This window comes from Urocampus carinirostris, chromosome 19, assembly GCF_059441175.1.
Source record: "Urocampus carinirostris isolate Australia breed hairy pipefish chromosome 19, RoL_Ucar_1.0, whole genome shotgun sequence".
Classification (NCBI taxonomy): Eukaryota; Metazoa; Chordata; class Actinopteri; order Syngnathiformes; family Syngnathidae; genus Urocampus; species Urocampus carinirostris.
The window spans coordinates 16,205,110-16,226,471 of record NC_142367.1 but is presented as its reverse complement, the minus strand read 5'-3'; the positions used below and the strand labels follow the sequence as shown (position 1 = coordinate 16,226,471).

Below are 21,362 nucleotides of genomic sequence, written 5' to 3'. Positions count from 1 at the left end.
GCGGTACGGCTGATGAGATGAGATGAGTAAAAATGAGTTTTATCTCAATCTATTTCAAAGAAAAAGAAAAAAAAACTACCACTAAGCAAAAATCGTTCCTTTTGTAGTCTTTCAATCGTGACGCTAGAAATAAAACAATCGTCTTCATCCGATACTTCGGTATCGGTGATGAAAGTCAACAAGTACTGTTATTAAATTCATATGAGATTTCAATAAAACACCAGGCACATTTGGGCACCAGTTGATCTCCCCGAAAGAACATCATGATCACGTTTTGTTCTTGCCTAAAACAAGTTTTGCATATTTTTTTATTATGAATAAATATTTTCTGTGATGTTTTGGTTCGAGACAAAATAAATCCTATTTTGAATATATACAGGGTTGGGTAGGGTTACTTTAACTGGATTACTTTCAATGACTTTTGGATTACTCCAATACCAAATATGCTAATAAAAGACAAAAGAAACTAAATATGAATAAAATGATGACTCACAACACGTGATAAGCTTTCTCTCCTGGCTTTGATCTCTTTGATCTCCGGCAAAACAAACATCAAATGCGACAGAAAAAAAATGAAAATAAATCCTAACAGCTTGCTGACATCATTTTTGCCTTTCCATGTGTTCCGTTACTCCCCAAACCTGCACAGAATTTAGTCATTTTATTCATTTAGTTTATTTTGTCTTTTATTAGCATATTTGGTATTGGAGTAATCCAAAATTAATTGAAAGTAATCAAGTTAAAGTAACCCTACCCAACCCTGTTCACGTTACAGTGTGGCATAAGATGCATTTTGGCCTCTCTCTACAGATTTATAAGAGAAATTAGGCTCTAAATGCGCCTTTTATACTCTTATACCCAATATATATTTTTATACTCTTATATCTTTATACGTTTATATTTCTATAGTGCTCAAAAAGTGTGTGGTTCTACGATTTCGCTAACACCTCCAAGGTCAGGAGAATAAGTTCTCAGGCACCAAGGGATGTGCCTCTGATTGAAAAGCCACAACTTGAAAGCCACTATGAGGCCTGCTAGCTGGCTTTCAAGATGGCTTTGGCTTTGACTCCCCCATTTTCTTCTCACAGCGATGCATTGTGTTTACAAAGTTTCACTTTCCCTATTGCTCATTTATTATACTCGCATGCCGTCTAGCGACCAACATTAGACACTGCATTTAAATATGTTATTCCGGTCTGGACCAATCAGATTCATTTCCTGTGTTCGTATGAACCAATCAGATGTGTAGTTTCCTTCTTGTGTTTTACAATAAATTAGCTTCCTGAAAAGGGAGGAGCATGTTCGTCCTTGAGTCGATCCTGGAAGCACGTACCTACGTTTATGACTCAGAGAGTGTTCTTTTCTTCTTTGTACTACAATCTCAAGTTTTAACCTTGACAATTAACAACTGTTTTCTCGTTCCTAAAATTTTAAACTTAGTAGTGTTCGTGCGAATGACAATTTGGATCTATAAGATTCCTGTCTGTGATTGGTCGATGTCAAATACATTGCTGGTCTGCTATTGGTTTGAGTAAAAGCAACATGAAAATGCTGGTATGCTATTGGGATAATTTCCCACAATGCCTTTCTCTTCATTCAGTTCAGGATCTTGACTGCTTTGTAAAGACTTTGCATTAGTATATTTTTCGTACTGTATTTATTCACTATTGGTCCAAGGTTTGCTGTGACGCTAAAGGGGGAAGCAAAACATTATAACCATCAAATCTTGCGATGAATAAGAAATACTATTTATCTTCCTTTTCTCTTTAAAGTCTTTAATACACGTTTTCCCTCAAGTGCCGTGTTTCATCTCGCTGCGTACAATGTTCCACAACCTTGATATCAATGACAATAAATACAATTCATTTTAAATATAAGTCGGCGGGCCGTAACAATCGATCTTCCAACGACATGTAGAGGAAATTTTAACATCTCTTACTTTTTAGAATCAGCCGTCCCTATGTCCTTCCACCCTCTGCAACCACCCGCTACTCCACTGGACCAGCTTAGGTCATGTCACACCAAAGGTAATCACATATTTTTCCTTCCCATGTACACTACTGTTTAAACATTTTCGGTTAGACAGATAATAAATCGTGTTTTTCTTCAGTCATACTTTTTTTTATTAATCAAATGAGTTGCAAAACAGATAGTATAATTGAGACATTGATATGGTTAAAATAATTGTATTTGAAAAAATATGTATACTTCAAACTATGTCGTGTATATTAATTTATAAAGTTATTTAACCACATGCATTTATATTATACCTAAGTAGTACTTAATATAGGATATTTTGGTATTTTAATGTTTTGTTGGGGGCTCGCTACGGTATTACTTAATTACCATAGATTTCCATCCCCCGCTATATAGCAAATTCACTTTGAGGTATCCACCATAGAACGCATCAATATCATATACTGGGGGTTTACTGGACTATGTTAGGGGATAATAACAGCTGTATTGGATCAAGTAGGATTATAACCCTCAAAACGACTGCCATCTGGTGGTGAATGGAGATATTGCAACCAAAAAAAGCATATTCACAGTCAGGACTTCTTTGATTTTTTTTTCCCTTTCTGAGAGCGATTTCCAACCTATAGTTTTCGTATAAAATAGTAAAATAAAAAACTCGTTTTCTCACCGCTTCCCGCCGCTCTCCGGAAGGCCAGGTGCTGACGGGAGTCACTTGAGCGTTCCCATGGCAACCGTCTCCGACGTGAACTCAAACTGGTTGCTGGAGGATGCCGACTTGCCCCCCCAAGAGTACAAACTGGGGGGGCGCTGCTTGAAGGAAGACGTGTACCTGTACAAGCTCCTGTTGGGTGACACCAAAGCAAATTTGAATTATTAACTAATTCTCAAGATTTTAAATTATCACTGTTTTTACGTAGTAGTCCGATGTTTTTTAATACATATCGATGATAATGTGCATCAGTCTTATTTTAATCATTTTTATCTTTATCCTCTGTGTTATGTTTTACTGTTTTTAATTTTAGCACAAGCCAGTTATTGATATTTGGTATGTTTAATTAGCCATCCATAAAACTATAAACATTTAAATTACTCAATGGCACGTGTATGTGTATTATAGTATTTCGCTCAGGTCTTGTATCGGCCCAATATCAATATCTAGTATTCTTATTTCTAGTATTCTTATTTCTCATGTATGTCACGGTTGCCCATTGCCCTCAATAGGCCAGCTGCGGCTCGTTGCCTGATTGGCTTCCCTCCTATTTAAGCGCAGTGCTCTCACTCACCCTTTGTCAGTCTGTCAACGAACCTCTGCACCCGCAAGACGTGTGTTTTGACTCTGTCCGGTATCCTGCTTGTGTAATCTGTCCGGTTTTGATCCCGTCTATCTCGTCCTGTTTGATATCTGACTCCGGTCTCCAGTGTCTGGTATCGATTCCGTCTGTCTCGTCCTGTCTGATATCGGACTCCAGTATCGGGTATCAGTTCCGTCTATCTCGTCCTGTTTGATATCTGACTCCAGTCTCCAGTGTCTGGTATCGATCCCGTCTGTCTCGTTCTGTCTGATATCTGACTCCAGTATCGGGTATCAGTTCCGTCTATCTCGTCCAGTTTGATATCTGTCTCCAGTGTCTGGTATCGATCCCATCTATCTTGTCCTGTTTGATATCTGACTCCAGTCTCCGGTGTCTGGTATCGATCCCGTCTGTCTCGTCCTGTCTGATATCTTGCTACATTCTCCGGTATTTGGTAGCGATTGCGCTTGTTTCATCCTGTCCGATATCTTTCGCCAGTCTCCAGTATCCAGTATCGATCCCGTGTGTCTCGTCCGGTCTGATATCTGACTCCAGTCTCCAGTATCTGGTATTGATCCTGTCTGTCCCCTCCTGTCCAGTATCGATCCCGTCTGTCTGGTATCTGCTCGTGTATCTGGTATCATACCTGTCTGTCCTGTCCAATATCGACCCTGTCTGTCCGGTATTTGCTCAATCTGGTATCAATCTCGTCGGCCTCTGGCTTCCTGTTTTTCCACGCCGGATTTCTGTCTTACTTCGTCCGCCCAGCGATCGCCGAATCACTGGCCTTTATGTCCACGCGCATGACTGCCCCATTCCCGTAAAATAAAGCTTGTGTGAAAACGTTACGCATCTGGGTCCTCCTCCTGTTCTGGTTCTGACAATGTATTAAAGTGCTACACCTACATCCTGTGTGTGTAAGGTTTTTATTTTTTATTTTATTACAGCATTTTACTTTTATACATTTGGGAAAATATTCACTGATTTATTTATTAAATATTGACTTTTTTACTCTGGTGTCCAATCCTTTTAAGCATTCATTTTTTTCAATATATTTGTTTTCATTTTCAGGTGTTTTATCACGATCCATTAGCAACTGATTTTAAACCGTCATTTAACTTGACTCAAAGTGATGTGAATGAAGCTTCATGAGTCACCTGCAATATCCTCAGATTCCTCTAGGGGACATTTTTAATTTAGTTTTCTAGAAACTACATCATCTACAGGAGTAAAAATTCGCAATTTAAAATGTGTGTATTATTCAAATCAGGGGTGTCAAACTCATTTTAACTCGGGGGCCACACAAATATTCTGTTGGGGGCCGGACTAGTAGATTAAAGAGAAAGAAAAAGAGAGAGAAAGAAATAAGAGAAAAAAGGAGGGAAAGGAGAGAGGGTGGGACAAAGAAAGAAAAAGAAACAGAGAGGGAGAGAGCGTGAGAAACAAAAGATAAAAAGTCGTGAGAGAGGGGGAAAAGAAAGGGAGAGGAAGAAAGAAATCCAAAGAGAAATAGAAAGACACAAGGAGAGAAAAGAGAAAAGAAAGCGCGAAGGGTATGAAGAGATAAAAAGAAAAGGAAAAAAGGAAGTTAGAGCAAAAGAGGTTAAAAGACACTGAGAGAGAAAGAGCAACAAAGGAAGAGAAAAAGAGAGACACAGAGAGTGAAAGAGACAGAGTGGGAGAAAAGGGGTTGAAAAGAAAGAGAGAAAGAGAAAGAGAGAGAGAAAAAGTACAGTGTCTTTGTTCGAGGCACTTGGCTTTGGCAACATCAAGTTGACATATTTCAACCTGCAGCTTGTTTTTCTCTTGCGCCTCTCTGAGTGTTGTCTCGCGGGCCTGATCTGGCCCATGGGCCGCCTGTTTGACACCTGTGATTTAAATGAAGCGTATGAAGCTTCACGAAGCAATATAATCAGACTCCTCTAGGAGGGGCTCTTGTTTTCTATCTAATTGGCATTATCACCTATTTTTTGAAGCTGAGAGCTACTTTTTTGTCACTACCAGTTTGATATGTATTTCTAAGATAACTTCTTATGTTATTACTATGTCCTTACATTGTTATTACCAGGTTGTAATTATTAGAAGTAGAGTCAGAATAGGCTCCGTGAACCACTAAAACATCATGCCAGTGAGAAATTCTTAGAAATTCACAATGACCCATCTACACAGGTGTTCTTGAGGGGCGCTACCGGCACTGTGTTGGTGAATAAAACGCTTTAACGTTTTAAAACGTCTTTGGTCTTTCGGTACCCACCTGTGCCGGTTCTTGAGGTACTCCCTGTAGTTCTTGGTGAGGAGCGTGTAGAGAAACGGGTTGATGCAACTGTTCCCGTAGGTGAGGCTGGCCACCAGGTAGTTGATGCAGGTACGAGTCCTGGACGCCAGGCCCAAGGGCTCCCGGCGGTAGAGCGGCACCAGCTGCCAGATCCAAAACGGCAGGAAGCAGGCCCAGAACACCAGGACGATGGTAAAGATCATAAGCAGGACCTTCTGCTTGGGCGAGCGCCTGCCCACCACCGGGTGGCGCTGCGACTCCAGGTAGGTACGCGCCAACCGGGCGTACAGGTACCCGATCACCAACCCCGGCGCCATGATGCTCGTCCCGAACAGGAGCGTCACGTAGACCTTATAGGCCAGGGGAGTCCAGGCTGGCGCGCAGACCCTCTTGATCTGCCCGTCGGGTGCCCGGGCGCTGATCTGAGCTACCATGAGCGCCATGGGGGCCGTGAGCACCAGGGACAGGACCCAAACCCCCCAGGCTAGCGCTTTTCGGTAGCTCTTGGAGCGTCGCGCCGTGTCCAGCGGCTTGGTGACGGCCAGGTAGCGCTCCGAACACATGACGGTGAGGGTGAAGATGCTGGCGTGCATGGTCAGGAGGTCCAGACTCAGGAGAACCCGGCACCCAGCGTCACCAAAGTACCAGTCCTTCAGGGAGTAAGATCGTAGGTAAGATCATATAGAAAAATCCAGCCCAGGCCGGTAGGTCTTACACCCCAACTAACCAATTAACTTGATTTGCAGGATGGAGCCCTCATATTTTACTTGTGAGGACTTGGGATGAAGAGAGGTGATTTATGGAAACATGTCACAAAATCTAAGTCAAACAAAACTGTTTTTGCTCGCAGAAGTTACATTTGTCACAAACCAGAAACGGACACAAGACCCAATAGCGCTTGTTTTCTCAGTTTTTATCAATAACGAGTGAGACCAGGGTTTGCTTCCAGGATCCGATGGCTGACGGACAAGAGGTGGGCGATGCGGAAGTGGCACTTCTGTGTCCGGCGAGGAGGATCGGAGAGAGGCAGGAATTACAAGTTGCTAGCCGGGACTGGAGAGCAAGGGCGGTGTCAAGTTCGGAAACAAGGTCAGCAACAGGAGGCAGGCAGGTAACAGGGCAAAACAGGTCAGATAACAGGCAGGCAGAACGGGGCGAAGTCAGGTCCGGAAACAGGTTGGCAACGAAGATCAGGCAGGGAAAAGCAGGGCAGGAACAGAGTCGGACGAAAAGCCTTACTGAGCTGGTGGCAGCAGTTTGCATAACGATCTGACGGCTTACTCTTGGAAGCGTTTAAAAAGAGAGCATCAGCCAATCAGCTGTCCGGGCTGTTGGCGCCCATTAAGCAGTCGCAGGTGCTCTGAGTCTGTAATCATGACAACATTAACAGACAACTTTAAGAGTTGACGGGAAGGCTCTCTGTCATTTTGAAGGGGTGAAAATTAGCATGGCATTACCTCCATTAGAATCTAGTTAGGCACTTTAAGAGAGAGAGAGAGAGAGGTAGAGAGACAAAGAAGATTGATTTATGATTAACAGTTTCTATCCCGGATCAAAGAGTGAGTCTTTTCTGTTGGTACAGCCGAAGGTTTTACCCTTCTTTCTTTCTTTCTCTCCATCTTTCCTTGTCATTCAAATTTTCTTTCTTTCTTTCTTTCTTTCTTTCTTTCTTTCAAAGATGAACACCGTTACTGCATCCACCTGCGACACAAGACCTGGGCATTCTCCACAAAAACTACCAAAACTTGGCTCCTTTTTTCTGTCTTTTCTCTCTCTCTCTTGCGTCCCCCTCCTCTTTCTCCCCTTCTCTCTTTCTCTCCTTCTCTCTTTCTCTCTATCTATTTCTGTTTGGAATTCTTTTTCTATCTATTTCTTTCCCCCTCTCTCACTATTTCTCTTTTTATCTCTCTTGTTTCTAACATTCTCTCTCTCTCTCTCTCTCTCTTTCTTTGTCCCACCCTCTCTCTTTCTCTTATTTCTTTCTATTTCCTTTTAATTCTTCTCATTTTACTCGTCTTTCTTTCTTTCTTCCTTCCTTCCCATCTTTCCTTTTTGTTCTTCCTTTATTCTCTCTTTCTTTCTTTCCCTCCATCTTTCCTTGTCATTCTTATTTTCTTTCTTTCTTTCTTTCTTTCTTTCTTTCCCTCCATCTTTCCTTGTCATTCTTATTTTATTTCTTTCTTTCTTTCGTTTTTTTCCCCTCCATATTTCCTTTTCATTCTTTCTTTCTTTCTTTCCCTCCATCTTTCCTTGTCATTCTTATTTTATTTCTTTCTTTCTTTCGTTTTTTTCCCCTCCATATTTCCTTTTCATTCTTTCTTTCTTTCTTTCCCTCCATCTTTCCTTGTCATTCTTATTTTATTTCTTTCTTTCTTTCGTTTTTTCCCCTCCATATTTCCTTTTCATTCTTTCATTCTTTCTTTCTTTCTTTCTTTCAAAGATGAACACCGTTACTGCATCCACCTGCGACACAACATCTGGGCATTCTCCACAAAAACTACCAAAACTTGGCTTAGAACACTTGTAACCTCCATCCTTCCATCCATTATCTGAAACAGCTGATCCTCAGTAGGGTCGCGGGGGTGCTGGAGCCCATCCCAGCCATTTTTGGGCAGTGAGCAGGGGACACCCTGGCTCATTCACACCTAGGGACAATTTGAACCGGCCAAAATTGTAACTCAAATGTCGTTACTCTGTTACTTCTGAAAAACAGTCCACGAATTTATACGCCACCCAATCGGTAACCTGTACCCACCTCGCTCAGGACGGATTAACGAACCCTTCGTTGCTAGCATCACACCACTAACAGGTGTCAAACAGGCGGCCCGCAGGTCAGATCAGGCCCGCTAAGGGATTGAATCCGGCCCGCGAGACAACACTCAGAGAAGCGCAAGAAAAAAACAAGCTGCAGGTTGAAATATGTCAACTTGATGTTGCCAAAGCCGGGTGCCTCTCACATAGACACTGTACTTGTATTTATTTCTCTCTCTCTTTTTCACCCCTTTTCTCCCACTCTGTCTCTTTCACTCTCTGTGTCTCTCTTTTTCTCTTCCTTTGTTGCTTTTTGTCTCTTTCTCTCTCTGTGTCTTTTAACCTCTTTTGCTCTAACTTCCTTTTCTCTCTTTTCTCTTTCTCTCTTCATACCCTTGGTGCTTTCTTTTCTCTTTTCTCTCCTTGTGTCTTCCTATTTCTCTTTGGATTTCTTTCTTCCTCTTCCTTTCTTTTCCCCCTCTCTCACGCCTTTTTATCTTTTGTTTCTCCCTCTCTCTCTTTTTCTTTCTTTGTCCCACCCTCTCTCCTTTTCCCTCCCTCTTTCTCTTATTTCTTTATCTCTCTTTTTCTTTCTCTTTAATCTACTAATCCAGCCCCTGACAGAATGTTTGTTCTATCGTGTGGCCCCCGAGTTAAAATGAGTTTGACACCCGAGCCTTACAAGGTACATCTCAATGCAGTTACAATAGAACCATGTCAAGCATAGAGTACAAGAATTTCTCCCTACTGATATTCTCCCTACCATATGTAGTCGCATCAAGGCTGTATTGACTATAAAATTAAACACTGAAATCTGGGGGTCAGTGCACTAGTAGGAAATGGTAGGTAGATGTGGGGAGGGGGCGTGGCTTACACAGGAACAACAAACCAATGGGAGATTAACGGGGTAAACGTGAGCCCAAAATGTATGGTAAATGTGTGTTTGGTCGGTGTACTCGTAAAAATTTAGCAATACACAATGTACCTTGGACCATACTTGGAGGAGGAATTTTTTGTCATGATTACCGATATGCTTCACCTGTGCCTGCTCCTTTGGCGCCAACTGCCTCGGACTCTGATTGGTTCTCTGTCCCTATTTAAACCCACTCCTATCCGTCCCCTGTTGTCAGTCCGTCTGCGAACCTCAGTTAACACTTTGCAAGCCTTTTTTCGACCCTGACTCCAACCTGTTTTTGCTCCTGTTTTTGATTCTGACCACGTCTACTTTCCCGTCCCGGCTTTCGACCTTTTTTTTCCCGACCACGTCTACCCTCCTTTCCTGGCTTACGACTCGCTTCCGACCCCGACCACATTTTTGCTCTCCTGTCCCGGCTACTGACCCGTTTTCCGTTCCCGACACCGCCAAGTTCCGCTTCCGCGTTCAGAGCGTCCTGGTTCCCGCGTCCAGCAATCACCGGATCCTGGACGCAACCCTTTCCCTTTCTTCCAATAAAACTTGTGAGAAACGCAACGCAAGTGGGTCCTGTCTCCGTTCTAGTCCTGACATCCTATAAAGAACACTATTTAATTAAATAATGAGCAAAAATATGTTATAAATATGTTTTTTTTTATTATTTGTAGGTAGGGAGATTTGTATTCATTAAACAAAACAAGAAACGTATTAAAAGGTAGCTGATTTAATTGTCGGCCATCTTGCTACAAAAAAAGCCAGTTTCTGTTTCTCTTTTCTTGTTTCTTACCTTTTTTCTTGCATTTTTTAATTTTGTTTTTACTTTTTTTCCCTTTCTTTTTTCTTTTGTGCACTTATTTATTGTCCTTGGTTTAAAAAGTAATCAAACTTATTTGGTCAGTTTGAGGCTCCAGTTGTCATGATTACCTGTGCCCGGTCCTTTGGCGCCAACTGCCTCGGATTCTGATTGGCTCCTTGTCCCTATTTATACCCACTCCTATCTGTCCCCTGTGGTCAGTCCGTCTGCGAACCTTAGTTTACTCTAGGCAAGCTTTTCGACCCTTTTTGCTCCAGTCTGTTTCCCGGCTTTGACCCGTTTTTGACCCTGACCACGTCTACTCTCCTCTCCTGGCTTTCGACTCGTTGCTGATCCCGACCACGTTTTTTGTTCTCCTGTCCCGGCTACCGAGCCGTTTTTTCCGTTCCTGACACCGCCATCGCTCGCCACGGAAGTGCCACTTCCGCGTTCAGAGCGACCTGATTACAGCGACCAGCGATCACCGGATCCTGTATGCAATCCTTTGCTTTCTTCCCAATAAAACTTAACGCAAGTGGGTCCTGTCTCCGTTTTTCTTTTCTCACTTTCTCTCTCTCTTTCACTCACTCTGTCTCTCTTTTTCTTTCTTTGTTCCTCTTTGTCTCTTTCTCTCTCTGTGTCTTTTGACCTTCTTTTGCTCTCTCTTCCTTTTTTCTGTCTTTTCTCTCTCTCTCTTGTGTCCCCCTCCTCTCTCTCCCCTTCTCTCTTTCTATTTCTGTTGGATTTATTTTTCTATCTATTTCTTTCCCCCTCTCTCACTATTTCTCCTTTCATCTATTTTGTTTCTCACATTCTCTCTCTCCTCTCGCTCTCTCTCTCTCTCCCTTTCTCTCTTTCTTTGTCCCACACTCTCTTTTTTTTTACTCCCTCTCTTTCTCTTATTTCTTTCTCTCTCCTTTTAATTTTTCTCAATCTACTCGTCTTTCTTTCTTTCTTTCTTTCTCCCCATATTTCCTTTTTGTTCTTCCTTTATTCTTTCTTTCTTTCCCTCCATTTTTCCTTTTCATTCTTATTTTTTTCTTTTTTTCTTTCATTCTTTTGTTATTTCTTTCTTTCTTTGTCCCCATCTTTCCTTTTCTTTTTTTCCTTCTTTCCTTCAATCTTTCCGTTTCATTCTTATTTTTTTCTTTCTTTCGTTTTTCTTTCTTTCTTTCTTTCATTCTTTCTTTTGTTATTTCTTTTTTTTCTTCGTTCCCATCTTTCCTTTTCATTCTTTCTTCCATTCTTTCTTTTGTTATTTCTTTCTTTCTTTGTCCCATCTTTCCTTTTCATTCTTTCTTTTGTTATTTCTTTCTTTCTTTGTCCCATCTTTCCTTTTCATTCTTATTTTTTTCTTTCTTTCTTTCTTTGTCCCATCTTTCCTTTTCATTCTTATTTTTTTCTTTCTTTCTTTCTTTCTTTCATTTTTCTTTTTTTTTATTCTTTCTTGTGTTATTTCTTTATTTCTTTGTCCACATCTTTCCTTTTCATTCTTTCTTTCGTTCTTTCTTTTGTTATGTCTTTCTTTCTTTCGTTTTTCTTTCTTTCTCTTTCTTTCTTTCTTTCTTTCTTTCTTTCTGTCCATCTCTCCTTTTCATTCTTCCTTCCTCATTAGTCCGGCCCCTGAGAGAATGTTTGTTCTATCACGTGGTTGTTAAATAATACACACTGTTCCTTTAACTTTTCCTCAAACTATCGGGTAACGCGATTGGCCCCCGAGTCTGAGAGCCCTGCTTCAAGATCTTACCTGTAGGAAGTAGGTGGAGACCACGAAGGGGATGGTGGACAGGTAGAGAAGATCAGCCAGTGCTAAATTGATGATGGAGACATACATGGAGGTGGCCAAGCGCGCCGAGTGGCAGGTCACCGCCAGCGTGTAGGCATTCCCGGATACCCCCACCACGTAGACCACCGACAGGAGACTCCCGAAGGTGGAGGTGATCGCCAGGTCCAGGTCGGAACCGGACGTGGGTCCCGGGTCGGAGGAAGACTTGTTCGACATCTCCTGCGAGTTTCTCCTGCGAAGTTCTCCTTGTTCCCGTGGCTTGCAGGCTGCGTCCCGCACCGCCAGTCAATCCGCGTGGACGTGCAAACGCGCACGCGCGGCAGGTTTCGCGCGTGACGTCATCGGCGTGCAGAGGGTAAACACCAGCTCACCTTGAGAGTGGACGCGCGCAAGTAGAAGGAAAAAAAAGAGATTATTTTAACCTGTTTTGTTTTCATGTGCTGCGCCAGAAATGTATTTTTATATAATATGCATAACAAAAAATGTATTTTCCATCCTATATATATATATATTAAAAAAGCAAGAAAAAAAGAAGTAAAAACCTAGAGGAAAAATAAACAAAAAAGAAAAAATGTAAAAAAAAAAAAAAAAAGGCGGGCGGGGGGAAGAGAGAAATAAGAAGGAAAAACGCCAGAAAAAAACGAAGAAAAAGAAGAAAAAAAACAGTTATATCTGCGTATTACCAGTAATAATATAAACATACGAACAAAATGAAATGATAATTGTAATTAAAAAAATCAGTTGTTCCAATAGCTTTATTTTTTCAATCCAAAGGGAACTTTTTACTTATATCAACATATTTATCCCAAGCAACTCAGAATCTCCGAAAAAGTTTGACAACATGTCAATACGAGATAATGACTTTTTAGTGCAACAACAAATTAACTATGAAATCCAAGAATTCATCTAATACATTATCCCTGAAAAGCACAGGAAACTTAAAAATGTATTAGCTGGGGATACCATATGTCACTAGCATAGAATTCAAATAAGCAAAGAACATAGTTGATATGAGTAGATGCAGAGATACATTTGCTGTATTTAGGTTATCATATAGAGATTGAGGGAAACGGGTCACGGCCGGAACAAGCGATGGACCCAAATGCGTAACCTTTTACACGATGCTTTATTAAGGGATCGGGGAAGTCAGGGCAAGAGGAAAAAGACAGCGATCTGGTGCTCGCTGGGCAGGAGGAGCAGGAAGCCCTCGTGGTTTTGTGACTGGTAGGAAGTCGGGTAGCTGGGACAGGGGAACGAAACGTGGTCGTGGATCGGAAGCAGGTCGGGTAGCCGGGACAGGAGAACGAAACGTGGTCGGGGATCGGAAGCAAGTCGGGTAGCCTGGACAGGAGAACGAAGCGTGGTCGTGGATTAGAAGCAATTCAGGTAACTGGAGATGATCGGGAAGTTAGGGACAGTGGATCGATACAGGAAACAGGGGACGGAAACAGGCAGGACACAAGAACAGGTCAGAATCAAAACGGGTGCCAGAGTCAAAAAGTGCTTGCGTTGCATGTGCTGAGGTTCGCTGACGGACTGACAAAGAGAGACCTGAAAGGAAGCGCTTAAAAAGGGAGAGGGATGATCAGGGAACGAGTGGCAGATGGGGCTGAAAAAGTGAGCGCAGGTGAGGGCAATTAGCGGGCAAGTAACAGAATCGTGACAAAATCGTATATAAGAGCAATATAGAATCACTCATTTGATGACCGAATATAATCCAACATGTTAAAATTAAAAGATTTAGTGAAAATTGAATCCCTATATGTAGTATACAAAGCAAGTACCAACTCTTAACAAATATTGAATACAACAAATATTTCTCTACAGTGCAAACATTCATCATTTCAGGCGAATACATACTCCAAGGTCCATTATTCTCGCACGACATTGAAAATTTATGGAACGAGTTAGATGATGACCTTCAAAATGTCTCCTACCGACATCACTTAAAAAAAAAAACACATATGTTTTACATATTTTGGATGGATATACCAAAGAAAATTCACATATCAAGAGTTACTTCGGGTATGATATTTTATATGATATACTAGGAATAGTATCATAAGTTTGCAATGTCATTTCTTTGTTTTTTAATTTTCTTTTTGTGGGGTAAAGTTCGGTTTTCTTGTTTGGATTTCGAAAATGTCTTCCCTGCAAGGAAAAACCACGGAACAGGAGTAAACACTTAAAAACTTCGGCCTACTCCTTTTGTGCACATGTTTAAGTACAGTATTATTGTATTTGTTAGGTTTAAGTCCCCAACATTTTTAATAAAACGCTCTGAAATAAAAGAAGACATAGAGAATCGGTCATTGAGAATTGGTTATTTTATTAATCATTATCATGAGAGCGGCAGAGACCAGGCTGTTACAAATCTCCTCCTCGCTCTGAACAAGTCCCCGAACCCTCCCTTCTAATATTAAGGTTCTTGGTGAAAAACAACTTGAGTTATGGCATGCACAGGTCAGGGTGCACCCACTGGGATGTGAAACAGACAGAAACAAAAAACAACTCATGGCCTTGAAGAACAGCTTACGGCTGAAAACTATACAAAAAGGGCTGAGAACACTTATAACATATTAATGTCAACTGTAGGATAAATATATGTATATAATTCCAACAGTATTATACAGTTGTTTGTGTGAAAATCGTTTGTTTTCTTTTGTGAATTAATAATTGATACTGTTTCTTTCTTGTCTGTCGTCCCTAAATAGAAAGCCGCAAACAAACTAACTAAATATTTACAGATCTACGAAATAAAAGATAAAACACAAAACTGTTTGAACCTTTCCATACTGAAGGATTTTATACATTTGACTATAAGGGATTTTGTAGAATTACATTTAAATGCGAAAGATATTCACTGGCTGAGCTGTGGGGCGAGGTCAATGCAACCTTGTGAAGAATGATGTTTACAGGAACAGCGGGGAACTGGAACAAAGGGCCGATAAGATAATCAGCGCTTCTCGACGCAGACGGCCCTGATGACGTGGAAACGCTCGAGGTCCAGATATCGAGGCGTGGGGGCGTTTCCTGGCACGCCCGTGGGCGGAGCCGGGGCGCCGGCTTGCTGAAAAAGGCGTGGGCCGGGAGAACTTCCGAAGATCGAGGGAGAATCGAGAGAAGAGGCTTGACGGAGACTCAAGGCTAATTCGGCTAATTCGATGGAGTTCACTTAGTTAATTTGTTTAAGAAATTAAATCTGCCCCCCGTGTGGAAATGCCGGTCTCTTGTTCATATTTTCCCAAAAAGAAACGCATTGTTTGGACAGAATGTATGTTGTGTTTGGTTAATGGAGTCAGTTAACTAATTCGAAACATTTGGTAAACGATACCTTTTAAGATTAATTCCCAAGAATACTCAATAAATATCCAATCAAATAACACGAAAAAACGCATATTGATGGATGTCAAGAGAAAAAGAAGGAGTCGGTTTATACGCCGCTTTGTCCACGAACAACGCATCAATCGTAAATGTTTGCTGGTGTGTCACCAACAGCCAATCAAAAGCAGCGCGTGGGGAAAGGGGTGTGGCCTATACAGGAACAAACAAACACGATGCGGCAAACGTCAACACGCGGCCACTTAATTTACGGTAAAAAACGTTCTTAGTTTGAATAACTTTATATTTCATATTATTTTTGCAATATATATTGCATGGAGAAAACAGAAAATATCTATCCTATTCTACTGACTTCAAGCTAAAAGCGATAAAGGCCGCTAATGAAACAAGTCATCTGGAAGCTAGCAAGAAAATTTGGTGTTGCTAAGAACAATATCAAACAGAAAAATGGATAATATATCATTGTAAATTGCACCTAAGAACGAACAATAAGGGATTAAATCAGGGGTGTCATACTCATTTTAACTCGGGGGAGCCACGCGATAGAACAAACAGGGGCCGGTGTGTTGCTACACACCGGACTATTCAGGAAGGAAGAATGAAAAGGAGAGATGGGGACAAAGAAAGAAAGAAATAACAAAAGAAAGAAATAATGAAAAAAAGGAAGAAAAATGAAAGAAAGAATAAAGGAAGAACAAAAAGGAAAGATGGGGAGAAAGAAAGAAAAGCGTCAGAAAGAAAGAAAAAAAAATGAAAAGGAAAGATGGAGGGAAAGAGAACGAAAGAATGAAAAGGAAAGATGGGGACAAAGAAAGAAATACTAGTAGATTGAGTATAATTATAAGGAGAAAGAAAGAAATAAGAGAAAAAGAGAGAGGGTGGGACAAAGAAAGAGAGAAAATGAGAAAGAGAGAGAAGAGAGAGAGAGACTATTTGAAACAAGAGAGATAAAAAGATAAATAGTAAGAGATGGGGAAAGAAATAGATAGAAAAAGAGATCCAAACAGAAATAGAAAGAGAGAAGGTGAGCAAGAGAAAAGGGAGAAAGAGGAGGGGGAGGCAAGAGAGAGAGAGAAAAGACGGAAAAAAGGAAGAAAGAAAAATTAAAGGAAGAACAAAAACGAAAGATGGGGAGAAAGAAATAATGAAAGAAAGAAAAGCGACAGAAAGAAAGAAAAAAATAAGAATGAAAAGGAAAGATGGAGGGAAAGAGAAAGAAAGAATGAAAAGGAAAGATGGGGACAAAGAAGGAAAGAAATGACAAAAGAAAGAATGAAAGAAAGAAAGAAAAATGAAGGAAAGAATAAAGGAAGAACAAAAAGGAAAGGTGGGGAGAAAGAAAGAAATAATGAAAGAATGAAAGAAAAGCAACAGAAAGAAAGAAAAAAATATGAATGAAAAGGAAAGATGGAGGGAAAGAGAAAGAAAGAATGAAAAGGAAAGATGGGGACAAAGAAGGAAAGAAATGACAAAAGAAAGAATGAAAGAAAAAAAATTAAAGAAAGAATAAAGGAAGAACAAAAAGGAAAGATGGGGAGAAAGAAAGTAATAACGAAAGAAAGAAAGAAAAGCGACAGAAAGAAAGAAAAAAATAAGAATGAAAAGGAAAGATGGAGGGAAAGAGAAAGAAAGAATGAAAAGGAAAGATGGGGACAAAGAAGGAAAGAAATAACAAAAGAAAGAAAAATGAAAGAAAGAATAAAGGAAGAACAAAAACAAAAGATGGGAATAAAGAAAGAAATAATGAAAGAAAGAAAGAAAATCGACAGAAAGAAAAAAATAAGAATGAAAAGGAAAGATGGAGGGAAAGAGAAAGAAAGAATGAAAAGGAAAGATGGGGACAAAGAAAGAAAGAAATAACAAGAAAGAAAGAAAGAAAGAAAAATGAAAGAAAGAATAAAGGAAGAACAAAAACGAAAGATGGGGAGAAAGAAAGAAATAATAAAAGAAAGAAAAGCGACAGAAAGAAAGAAAAAAATAAGAATGAAAAGGAAAGCTGGAGGGAAAGAAAGAAAGAATAAAAGAAGAACAAAAAGGAAAGATGGGGAGAAAGAAAGAAAGAAATACTAGTAGATTGAGTATAATTAAAAGGAGAAAGAAAGAAATAAGAGAAAGAGAGGGAGAGAAAAAGAGAGAGGGTGGGACAGAGAAAGAGAGAAAGGGAGTAAGAGAGAGAGAGAGAGAGAGAGATAATGTTAGAAACAAGAGAGATAAAAAGAGAAATGGTAAGAAAGGGGCAAAGAAATAGATAGAAAAATAGATCCAAACAGAAATACAAAGAGAGAAGGAGAGAAAGAGAAAAGGGAGAAAGAGGAGGGGGACGCAAGAGAGAGAGAGAAAAGAAGGAAAAAAGGAAGAGCAAAAGAAGGTAAAAAGACACAGAGAGAGAAAGAGACAAAGAGGAACAAAGAAAAAGAGCGACAGAGTGAGAGAAAGAGAGAGGGATAGAAAGTGAGAGAAAAAGGGAGGAAGGGAGAGAGAGTGTGAGAGAAAGAAATAAAAAAAGAAATACAGGTCCAGCGTTTGTGAGAGGCGCCTGGCTTTGGCAACATCAAATGACATATTTCAACCAGCAGCTCATTTTTCTCTTGTGCTTTCCTCAGCGTCGTCTTACAGGCCGGATTCAATCCCTTAGCTGGCCCCATCCGACCCACGGGCCGCCTGTTTGACACCTGTGGATTAAATCCTGACAAGTATCCAGAAACGGAGAAGGAAATCTTTGAAGACAAAATGGCGGTGGAGTGTTTCGGCTCAGTGGTCGTTTGGGAGCTTTCAAGATAGCAAGAAATATACTTCCACAGGTTGGTGTACACGTTTTCTTCCATTTGTTCGGTTTGCGGGTGTTTTAAAGAGACAGTGTGTCAATTTTTGAACATTTATTGTCACTATATTGTAAAAAGAGACAAAACTAGGCTAATACTTTCCCCAAATGGTTCAAGTACAGCTTCAGGTTCACTTTGGTGTACACCTTTCCAGGCAATTAGGTAGAAATACCAGGTACTGTTTTATAGGTTTGCAAATATTTGATATGGTTGGCGTAAAGCCGGACTAGTAGATGAGAGAGAGAGAGAGAGAGAGAGAAATTCAAAAAAAGAAATAGTGAGAGAGGGGCAAAGAGAGAAAGAAAGAAATCCGAACAGAAATAGAAATAGAGAAAAACGAAGGAGAGAAAGAGAGAAGGTGAGAAAGAGAGGAGGAGAAAGCAAGAGAGAGAGAAAGAAAGAAATCCAAACAGAAATAGAAAGAGAGGAAAAACAAAGGAGAGAAGGAGAGAAGGGGAGAAAGAGAGGAGGAGAAAGCAAGAGAGAGAGAAAGAAAGAAATCCAAACAGAAATAGAAAGAGAGGAAAAACGAAGGAGAGAAAGAGAGAAGGAGAAAGCAAGAGAGAGAGAGAGAGAGAGAGAGAGAGAGAGAAAGAGAGAGAGAGAGAGAGATACAAAAACAAGAACAGTGTTTGTCACAGGCTGCTGGCTTTGGCAACACCAAACAGGCATATTTCAACCAGCAGCTCGTTTTTGTCTTGAGCTTCCCGAGCCTTGTCTCGCGGGCCGGATTCAATCCCTTAGCGGGCCTGATTCGGCCTGTGGGCCGTCTGTTTGACACCCCTGGAGTAAAGTGTGAAGAAGAGGCGAGCCGTTTCCTTTGAAATGGAAGAGGAATAAGAAAGTTCGATGCGGTTGAGAAAATGGTCGGAACACTTTTTTTCGGCCACTTTTTACCACGGAGGAGGAAGTCGCCGAATTCTTGAAGCACATTTCCCAAAAGTTAGTTAAACTCAACTTTATTTCTCTCTCTCTCTCTCTCTCTCTCTCTCTCTCTCTCTTTCTTTTCCACCCCTTTTCACCCACTCTGTCTCTTTCACTCTCTGTGTCTCTTCCTTTGTTCATCTTAGTCTCTTTCTCTCTCTGTGTCTCTTTAACTTCTTTTGCTCTAACTTCCTTTTTTCCTTTTCTCTCTTTTCTCTTTCTCTCTTCATACCCTTGGCGCTTTCTTTTCTCTTTTTTCTCTTTCTCTTTCTCTCCTCATACCCTTGGCGCTTTCTTTTCTCTTTTCTCTCCTTCTGTCTTTCTATTTCTCTTTGGATTTCTTTCTTCCTCTCTTTTTCTTTTCCTCCTCTCCCATGACTTTTTATCTTTTGTTTCTCACGCTCTCTCCCTCTCTCTCTTTTTCTTTCCTTGTCCCACCCTCTCGCCTTTTCCCTCCCTCTTTCTCTTATTTCTTTCTCTCTCTTTTTCTTTCTCTTTAATCTTCTCGTCCGGCCCCCGACAGAATGTTTGTTCTGTCGTATGAGTTTGACACCCCTGCAGTAAAACTGTACGTAACATCTGACATGCCCTTATTTCCTGTGTTAATATTGTGTAAATGCACAGTTCATGTCATGGGAACCTGTTGTGGGTTCAAATCCAGCTCCAGACTTCCTGTGCGGAGTTTGTATGTTCTCCCCGTGCTTGCGTGGGTTTCCTCCGGGCACTCCGGTTTCCTCCCACGTTCCAAAAACATGCATTTCAGGTGAATTGGCCGGTCCAAATTGTCCCTAGGTGTGAATGAGCGAATGAGTCGTCTGTCCCTGTGTGCCCTGCGATTGGCTGGCAACCAGTTCAGGGTGTCCCCTGCCCACTGCCCGGAGATGGCTGGGATGGGCTCCAGCCCCCCCCGCGACCCTAATGAGGATAAGCGGTACGGCTAATGAGATGAGATGAGATAACCTTTATCTTCTTGGTTCCTTTATCTTCCCTTGTTTTCTTCTATCCTCACTGTTAAATGTGAAACTGGAGTGCCACGTCCAATTTTTGTCGTCACCGTATGTTCAAACCATTTTGTAACAATGACAATAAAGGTATATTCTATACTATTCTATCCTATTCTAAAATCTTTTTTTTTTTTTTGTGGTATAAAACGCAAACGGGCAGATCGGCTTTTCGGGGAATTGACTTTGAAAGTCTTTCTCCTTTCACTCGGCAAAAGTGATTTGTCGACTACATTTTTTTTTTTACGGGTAAGAACATTTCCCCCGCTGCGAGATTTATAAGAAAGTCGGTTCGTAAAGTAAAGTATGAATCGAATTAATATTAAATGGGGAATTGATGAATACGGGCTGACAATTTGCATAATACAATTTGGTTTCATCAACGAGACGTCGACGTTGGCTAGTTAGCTTCTAAGGGCAACGTGAGGAACCCAAGGACGGGGAATGAGGAAGTGCTGGGGACATTGATGACATTTGAAAACAATTGTATCTTTTTAGATATATACAGGGATCAGAATTTTCCGCGGATCCACGGATTTCCGCTGTTTTTGAACCCCAAAGGCATTCCGACTTTTTCACTTTTTCTCTTGCGTAGCAAACAAATTCAAAATCCGACTGTCTCACTCTTTCCTTTATTGCTCTGGCGCACCCTGGCGGCCGTTAGAAAAATTGGCCGCATTGTCGCACAAGCTGCAGGGACTGAACTGCATTTGAACTCATCTTGCAGTATTTACAAAAAAATCAGTTATGTGGGCAAATTATTTTAATCTTCTAAAAATGTTACTTAAATGATAAATATAAGCATGGTTTTGGACAAGTAAATTGCCTAAAACCCAGGTTTTTTTTTTGGGGGGGGGGGGGCTCCGCCCTGGTTTATTCCTGGACGCTGGCTATTTCAGCTGAAAATGAAAATCTCCATTCTGATCCCTGTATATAGATCCATACTAGGTCATTTTCAGGAGTTGAAATATTTGTGCTTGATATTGTGAGTACTTAACAGTCAAGTGGTGAACAGAATCCGTCTTCATATGCTTGAAACAAAACCTCTACGCCACAGTGTACACCAGGTTACACCTGGTCAGGGTTGGGTAGGGTTACTTTAACTGGATTACTTTCAATTACTTTTGGATTACGCCGATACCAAATATGCTAATAAAAGACAAAAGAAACTAAATAGGAATAAAATGACTCCATTTTTTGCAGGCTTGGGGAGTAACGGAATACATGGAATGGCAAATATGGTGTTGGCAAGCTGTTTGGATTTATTTTCATTTTGTTTCTGTCGCATTTTATGTTCATTTTGCCGGAGATCAAATAGATCAAAGCCAGGAGAGAAAGCTTACCACGTGTTGTGAGTCATCATTTGATTCATATTTAGTTTCGTTTGTCTTTTATTAGCATATTTGGTATTGGAGTCATCCAAAAGTCATTGAAAGTAATCCAGTTAAAGTAACCCTACCCAACCCAGCACCTGGTCTATTGCTGG

At 40.8% G+C, this 21,362-nt stretch overlaps 1 protein-coding gene and 1 long non-coding RNA gene across 2 annotated transcripts in view; one reads left to right on the top strand and one right to left on the bottom strand.

Moving 5' to 3' along the window:
- Positions 1–540: 540 nt before the first annotated feature.
- On the bottom strand, positions 541–12,033 carry LOC148347497 (urotensin-2 receptor). Its single transcript, XM_088323601.1, has 4 exons — positions 11,749–12,033; positions 5,524–6,194; positions 2,645–2,818; positions 541–641 (listed from the first exon to the last, which is right to left on the bottom strand). The coding sequence occupies exons 1-3, from the start codon at positions 12,001–12,003 to the stop codon at positions 2,686–2,688; spliced, it is 1,059 nt and encodes a 352-aa protein (XP_088179727.1). The 5' UTR covers positions 12,004–12,033; the 3' UTR covers positions 541–641; positions 2,645–2,685.
- A 3,295-nt stretch (positions 12,034–15,328) lies between these two features.
- LOC148347495 (uncharacterized) overlaps positions 15,329–21,362 on the top strand; it is a 144,874-nt gene continuing 138,840 nt past the window's right edge. Inside the window, exons 1-2 of the long non-coding RNA XR_015848066.1 lie at positions 15,329–15,381; positions 17,733–17,930. This is a non-coding gene — a long non-coding RNA (uncharacterized LOC148347495). The remainder of the gene's footprint in view (positions 15,382–17,732; positions 17,931–21,362) is intronic.

Bases quoted from the DNA above. Each gene is read 5' to 3' on its own strand.
- LOC148347497 (XM_088323601.1), bottom strand. From the start codon at position 12,003: ATGTCGAACAAGTCTTCCTCCGACCCGGGACCCACGTCCGGTTCCGAC. The intron at 6,195-11,748 runs GTAAGATCTTGA...TACTCCCTGAAG, and splicing joins TCTCCACCTACTTCCTACAG to GACTGGTACTTTGGTGACGC. The intron at 2,819-5,523 runs GTGGGTACCGAA...GTCACCCAACAG, and splicing joins TACCTCAAGAACCGGCACAG to GAGCTTGTACAGGTACACGT.